Consider the following 7,632-nt stretch of genomic DNA (forward strand, 5'->3'; position numbering starts at 1 on the left):
CTGGAAATAACATGCCGGCCCTTTAAGAGGAGGGTCGGTGGGCAGGCGAACTAGGCACGTTCCTGGGGAGCTGGTGCCACGTGCACAGACCCCAGGGAGAGGAGAGGACTGTAGCACACATGGACGACCAGGGGAATGAGAGTGAGGACGTGAACCAGCCTGGGCGGCGAGTAACTCAGCGTCCCACCAGGGACGTTGGCGCTACACATATCAGTGATGTGTCTCCAGTTTCGGCTGATTAAACTCTGAAGGCTGCAGCCAATCAGTGGCAACTGATAGGCTGCAGTGCTCATGTAACACAGCAATGTTCCGGGTCACCAGGAGATACAGCGCCAATATTACTGGAATGAGTCTGGTCCAGGAGGTGAGTATATGCTGCTTTTTTTATTTTGAAGAAGGGCAGAGCTGTTTTACAGCATTAAAGGGAAATTGTCAGCAGATTTTTTACTATGTAATCTAAAGACAGCATGCTGCAAGGGTTAACAGATTTCAGTGATGTATCTCTTATCGAGGTCAGTGCTGCTGTTTGATTGCAATGTTTGTTTTAGCTTCAGCAGATTATCATTGCTGGAAAAAGTCAGCTAAATATCAGCTAATCTGGCACACCTCCTTCTGTGATAAGCCGCTCACTGTCTATAGACTTTATACATAGAGAGCCTGGTGTGGGTGAGGGCAGGTTTCTCACCTCTCCTGCATGGCTAAATCTAAAATCTAGGATTGTGTCAAAACAGCTACGCACAGTAATCTAAGTGATACATCGTTGGATTCAGGAATTCTTTGCCTACATCATGCTGCTATCAGTTGAGGTAGCAAAAACCTGCTGATAGATTCTCTTTAAGGCCTTACGGATACATGAGAGAGGTCACCCACCTGTACACGGGCAGGTAACAGACCACCACGCCTGGAGGAATATTACTTCTGTCCACAGGGATTTCTTCACTACTTATTTGCCACCCGCTGAAGTTACCTGAAAAGACAAAAGGTACATACTGAGCGTCTGTGTATGAATACAAGACTGGGACAGAGGAGAAAGCTGCGCGCTGCTCTGTCAGTGTAATGTTGTCTGTGATGAAAATGAGATTACTGAATGTTAAGAAGTGATCTACACAGAACAGGAAGGGACCACTGAGAAGCGATCTACACAGAACAGGAAGTGACCACTGAGAAGCGATCTACACAGAACAGGAAGTGACCACTGAGAAGCGATCTACACAGAACAGGAAGTGACCACTGAGAAGTGATCTACACAGAACAGGAAAGGATTTGTAACGCCTTGGCCTATCAGGTCGTCACAAGGGTGCAGTGCAATCTTCCCTTCTGCATGGTACCCGCTTCTCCTTGGTTACGGGTCCTGACAATTTGGTGTTGCTACCAACAGGTATACACAGATCTTGAACACTCTGCACCACACCCACCAAACACCCATTGGGCAGCCTGAGGGGAATAGGGCCACCCAGATGGAGGGATGGAAGAGGGAGGGCAGAGATGTGAGTTGAAGAGTAGTAGTTGAGCAGTGAGCAGCGGTGACAGGACAGGTCACACTGTGGAGCTGGGCTCCTGTACCCGTCCCAGGTGCCAGACTTTGGCCTGGCCAGAAGAAGCTGGAATCCTGGTCGCAGGGGGTAGTGACAGGGGGCACGGTGCTGCTACAGAGAGCAGGCAGACTGCCTTGTGCTACAACCCGGCAGGGGCCAGGGCACGATGGGGTACGCGGACCCTAGGCTGGGAAGAAGCTTCACGCAGCCCATTAATTCACCCGACAGGAACAGAGTCTTCAGGAACCGTTCCCCACCCACTCCAGAATCGGGGTACTAACGCAACGAGGGGGATAGGACTTCCCACAACCGTCCAAAAAATCCCAAGCGTGAACCCTGAGAGCAAGCTCAGCCTGCTAGCCACGCAGGAGAGTGGGACCCGAATAGTCATAGGCAAAAGGGATCCACAAAGAGTTGAACACTGTGCCAAGGGACAAGGCTTCAGACCAACCAGCAACACCAAAGGGGCACGGACCCAGCGTGCTCCACGAAAGGAGATGGAGCATTCAAGAGTTTGGTTTACCTGGTGTCAGAGTCAGTGACTTTGGACTGTGTGAGTATCCGATATCCCTTCACTCCCGACGGGTTCCCCACTCCATCTATCACCGAGTCCCGGGACACCACTCCTCCTGCCCACGGAGGGGTTAACATCTCGAGCTGCCACTCCATCGTTCCCGGGCTCTCTCCCCCAAACGGCAGCGGTGGTCCCTCACGTTACCACATACCGTGGGTGGCGTCACGAACATTATCCCATTCACCACCCCAAAAAATCCCCCTTTTTTTATTCCGGGTAGCTGCGCGACCCCGCCTCGGATCCGGAGACCCCTCGAGCCACTGTGGATCCGGGTCCGAGCAGCCCGTCGGCTGTCGTGGGGGCGGCACAGATTACTCAGACAGCATCTACACAGAACAGCAAGAGATTATGGAGAAGTGATCTACACAGAACAGGAAGGGATTACTGAGAAGTGTTCTCTTTCTATGGAAAAGGAAGTGTCAACCTATTATAAGGTTCTTTGTGGAAACAACGAGATTTCAGGATTTTGTTTTAAATATAATGACATGAAAAACAAACACTTATAGCAAGTCCAATACATACAGCCAGTACCTGCTGCCCAAACGGTTTTATTGGCCATCAGCTATCACCCTAACACTAAACCTTGGTTATTCTCAGGAAGCCAAAGAGCATTGGACAAAGAAATCACGTAGCACAGTTTTCACTAGAAAGACACTAGATTATAAGTGGAGCCCAGTGATCGTTACAAAAGGAAAACATGGAAATGATGGGAGCGATACATTGGGTGTGAGCTGGGAAATGACAAGAACTATATGAGAGCAGGTAGGAACATGATTATCCTTACAGCATGGCAGAAGAGAATAGTATGACTTTCTGACACAGACCTAATGTCTCCAGGGGCTTCTTCTCTGGGGGTGGGTCGAATTCTTCTGCTGGAGGAAGCTGTGAGGTGGATAAACCTAGTGAAATTACACATACATTAATATACAGGTTACAACTTGTCGGGAGGACAAGAAAAGGGAAAAGGGAGAAAATCCATGATAACACATTAACTGTAGGATTGCCTTGAGCTACATGTTAAAATATTTGGGAAATATTCTAGACAAGCACCCATGACGGCCCATGCAACTTCTATATCGGCCAAGAAGGTGCCCAACCCATGCATGGTGGGATCCTGTGTAGGGCGCCCCATCTGTAGGAATATTCTGGGGTAAAAGTGATCTGAGAGATGTGTAGAAGAATACCTTCAGGATTTGGGCTTTTCAGGAAGTTCCTTCCGAAAGGTTTCTTCTTATAGATGTCCTTCCAGTTGGCATTGGCTGGTAAGGCGATTGCTTTCTTCTGTAGACCCCATTCCTTTTCGCACAATTCTAACCAGCCCTGAGCCGTCTCTGGTTCCTTCTCCACCGGTGGAACAAGATCTGCAAAGTTCGGAAATAGGTCCGTCTGTGGCTCATGTTTAGTAGGTTTCCATTTGGGCGGCTTTATCCCCAAAGTTACTTTCTCTTCAATTGATGTCACTTGGGACTTTTCCTGTTCTTGTTCTGGTGTTATGGACTTTTGTACTTCTAGAGTTGCTTGTTTGGTGATCTCCTGCTCCTGAGACGTTACATTGGGCTTTTCCAGTTCAGAAGATGTGATTTTAGACTTCTCTTGTTCTTGAGATGTCCCAATAGACTTTTCCTGTTCCAGAGATGTCAATTTGGACTTCTCCAATTCCGGTAATATTACATTAAGCTTCTCTTCTACCTGAGCTGTCACTTTAGACTTGTCCTCTTTAAACATTTTGGTCTCCTCCTGATCATGAGCAGTCTCTTTAGGCTTCTCCTGCTCCTGGGATATCACTTTATGCTCCTCTTGTACCTGAGCTGTCACTTTAGGCCCCTCTTGTACCTGAGCTGTCACTTTAGGCCCCTCTTGTACCTGAGCTGTCACTTTAGGCCCCTCTTGCACCTGAGCTGTCACTTTATGCTCCTCTTGTACCTGAGCTGTCACTTTAGGCCCCTGTTGTACCTGAGCAGTCACTTTAGGCCCCTCTTGCACCTGAGCTGTCACTTTAGGCCCCTCTTGTACCTGAGCTGTCACTTTAGGCCCCTCTTGTACCTGAGCTGTCACTTTAGGCCCCTCTTGTACCTGAGCTGTCACTTTAGGCCCCTCTTGTACCTGAGCTGTCACTTTAGGCCCTTCTTGTACCTGAGCTGTCACTTTAGGCCCCTCTTGTACCTGAGCAGTCACTTTAGGCCCCTCTTGTACCTGAGCTGTCACTTTAGGCCCCTCTTGCACATGAGCAGTCACTTTAGGCCCCTCTTGTACCTGAGCTGTCACTTTAGGCCCCTCTTGCACCTGAGCTGTCACTTTAGGCCCCTCTTGCACCTGAGCTGTCACTTTAGGCCCCTCTTGCACCTGAGCTGTCACTTTAGGCCCCTCTTGCAACTGAGCAGTCACTTTAGGCCCCTCTTGCACCTGAGCAGTCACTTTAGGCCCCTCTTGCACCTGAGCAGTCACTTTAGGCCTCTCTTGCACCTGAGCAGTCACTTTAGGCCTCTCTTGCACCTGAGCAGTCACTTTAGGCACATCTTGTACCTGAGCAGTCACTTTAGGCCCCTCTTGTAAATGAGCTGTCACTTTAGGCCCCTCTTGCACCTGAGCTGTCACTTTAGGCCCCTCTTGTACCTGAGCAGTCACTTTAGGCCCCTCTTGCACCTGAGCAGTCACTTTAGGCCCCTCTTGCACCTGAGCTGTCACTTTAGGCCCCTCTTGCACCTGAGCTGTCACTTTAGACCCCTCTTGCACCTGAGCTGTCACTTTAGGCCCCTCTTGCACCTGAGCTGTCACTTTAGGCCCCTCTTGTACCTGAGCTGTCACTTTAGGCCCCTCTTGTACCTGAGCTGTCACTTTAGGTCCCTCTTGTACCTGACCTGTCACTTTAGGCCCCTCTTGTACCTGGACAGTCACTATAGGTTTCTCCTGATCCCGAGCAGTCACTGCAGGTGCCTTTTGTTCCTGAGCAGTCTCTTTAGCCTTCTCCTGTTCCTGAGCTGTCCCTTTCGGCTCCTCTTTTACCTGAGCTGTCACGTTAGTCTTCTGTTCCTCAGCAGTCTCCTTATGGTCCGGTTTCTCAGCTCCTTTCATATCTACTTGCACTCGTTTAGCGGCTCCAGGCTTCTCGGGTGTCTCTTTATGTTTCTTGTGTTTGTCAGGTTTCGCTTTGTGATCATCTTTCTTTTTGTGGTCTTCTAGTTTGCCATCTGTCTCGATTGTCTCTTTTCCAGGAGTCTCATATTTAGATGGTCCTTCTTGCGTCTCGGTCCATACTATCAGGTCACCGTCTCCCTGCGATTTCTGCGTCTTTTCTTTTTTCCTGACACTTACATTCTCTTCGCCGCCTTCTTTTACGTGAATGTTCCCGGCCAACTTTGGCTCTCCCACCACGTCCACCGTTGGGCCAACTTGCCCCTCATGCGGTGAGCAGTCACTCATTCTCCCGTCTTTTCTCCGTCTCTCTGTCCTTCCAGGTGTTTTTTAAGGCTCGGCTCCTTCTTCCCAGAGAGAAGACGAGGAGTGTAGGTGTGTGACATAATGAGTAGTGAGGCGAGGAGGGAAGGCGTGCCGGCCCAGGAGGCAGGATCGCGTCATCTGCAGAAGAAGCCTGTCATTGTGCTCAGGTGCCGGCAGGGACTCCTCTCCTGTAATTAATTCTGGGTGCCCCTTGTCAAGTGTTTCGGAGACACAATGAGGCACGGATATGATCACTTCTGACATGATTCCACACCTTCCTGTCAATCTTCATATCTCAACAACTTTACAGAACCTTTTTCTTTTCACTTGGCCATAAGGGGAGAAGTCGTAATTTTTATTGGCACCAGTTGGGATTTTTTTATGCTTATATTTTGCTATATAAATATGTTAACTTTATTGCGGTCAGTGCAATTAAAGCAATAAACAATTTTATATACTTTAAAAAAAAAAAAATTAAAAAAAATCTTATTTTGTCAGAATAAATTTACTTATTTATACTTTAGTTTTTATTGGTATCATTTTAAGGATATATACAACTTTTTTTTATTACTTTTTTTCCCCCCATTCTTTATTGTGACGAATTGAACAATAATTAGTAATTGTGGTTTTTTTTGTGTTTTTTATGCATAATTATATTATAGTTTGTGACCCTATGGACTTGGCATTAACCATTATATGTAGTTTATATTTTTTTATTTCCAATACTAAAGGGCCTGAGGATGGGAAAATGGTGACATTTGGGGTATTTTTCACTTGAATTTTGTAAAAAGTTTTTCTTTTTATATCCTATTTGGGGATATCATCGCTTACATAATACAGAAGTATTGCAGTGTATTTTGCGTGCGAGGGTACAACTGACAAAAAGGCTGTTAGACCATGCCGCTTTTGTATTTGGGAGGGTGGGGGGGCATTGTTAGACCCCCAGATGCCAGAATAACCAATCTATAACCACGTGGATGCAACAGTCTCTATTGATACCGACTTTCAAGTGGGTTAATAATAATAATGCAAGAATCCGGAGCTCAAAAGGAACCTATCACACCTTCCTTTTGAGCGCCGGATTCTTGTATTATTTATACTAAGGAATGGGACCCTATCCAAGCACCACTTCTGAGGGTGCTATATTTCTAATATATTATTTTCAACTGGATTAATATAAATACAAGCATCCGAAATTCAAAAGTAAGGTTTCATACCTCCTTTTGAGCACCGAATTTTTCTATTATTTATAATAAGGAATGGGACCCTATCCGAGCACCACTTCTCAAAGTGCTGTATTTCTAATATAATTTCAACTGGGTTAATAATAATACAAGAATCCGGCACTCAAAAGGAAGCTTTCACACCTTCCTTTTGAGCGCCGGATTTTTGTATTATTTATACTAACAATTGGGACCCTATCCGAGCACCACTTCTGAGAGTGCTGTATTTCTAATATATTTTCAACTGGGTTAATAATAATAATACAAGAATCCGGCGCTCAAAAGGAACCTTTCACACCTATCTTTTGGGCGCCGGATTATTGTATTATTTATAATAAGGAATGGGACCCTATCTGAGCACCACTTCTGAGAGTGCTGTATTTCTAATATATTATTTTTAACTGGGTTAATAGTACTGCAAGAATATGGCACTCAAAAGGAAGGTTTCATACCTCCTTTTGAGCACCAAATTTTTGCATTATTGATACTAAAGATTGAGACCCTATCTGAGCACCACTTATGATAGTGCTGTATTTCTAATATATTGTTTTCAACTGGGTTAATAAAAATACAAGAATCTGGCACTCAAAAGGAAACTTTCATACTTTCCTTTTGAGCGCCGGATTCCTGTAGGATTTATACTAAGGATTGGGACCCTATCCAAGCACCACTTCTGAGATTGCTCTATTTTTAATAATATATTATTTTCAAGTGGGTTAAACAGCCAGGATCAGAGTGATCTCTGATATCAGTCTTTGTAAAAGACAATCCGTTGCAATATGCATATGAAACCAGCTGTGGATGGCGGTAATAGTTCATACTGGTTTACATGATCTTCCTTAATATCAGGTTTTTCAGAGGT

General features: G+C 46.1%; 1 protein-coding gene across 3 annotated transcripts in view; it reads right to left on the bottom strand.

Moving 5' to 3' along the window:
- The window catches only part of LOC142251009 (uncharacterized), a 14,267-nt gene extending 8,647 nt beyond the window's left edge, over positions 1-5,620 (bottom strand). The window contains exons 1-4 of one of the 3 annotated variants that reach the window (XM_075323485.1): positions 4,633-5,620; positions 3,294-4,542; positions 2,934-3,008; positions 871-967 (exon numbers count right to left, since the gene is read on the bottom strand). In XM_075323485.1, coding sequence (XP_075179600.1) covers positions 871-967; positions 2,934-3,008; positions 3,294-4,542; positions 4,633-5,529 — 2,318 coding nt within the window. In that variant the 5' untranslated portion in view covers positions 5,530-5,620. Of the gene's footprint in view, positions 1-870; positions 968-2,933; positions 3,009-3,293 lie in introns of all 3 variants that reach the window. The other 2 variants (XM_075323484.1, XM_075323483.1) reach the window with 2 other exon arrangements.
- Positions 5,621-7,632: the final 2,012 nt, after the last annotated feature.

The sequence above is a fragment of the Anomaloglossus baeobatrachus genome, chromosome 9, assembly GCF_048569485.1.
Source record: "Anomaloglossus baeobatrachus isolate aAnoBae1 chromosome 9, aAnoBae1.hap1, whole genome shotgun sequence".
In the NCBI taxonomy this organism is placed as follows: domain Eukaryota; kingdom Metazoa; phylum Chordata; class Amphibia; order Anura; family Aromobatidae; genus Anomaloglossus; species Anomaloglossus baeobatrachus.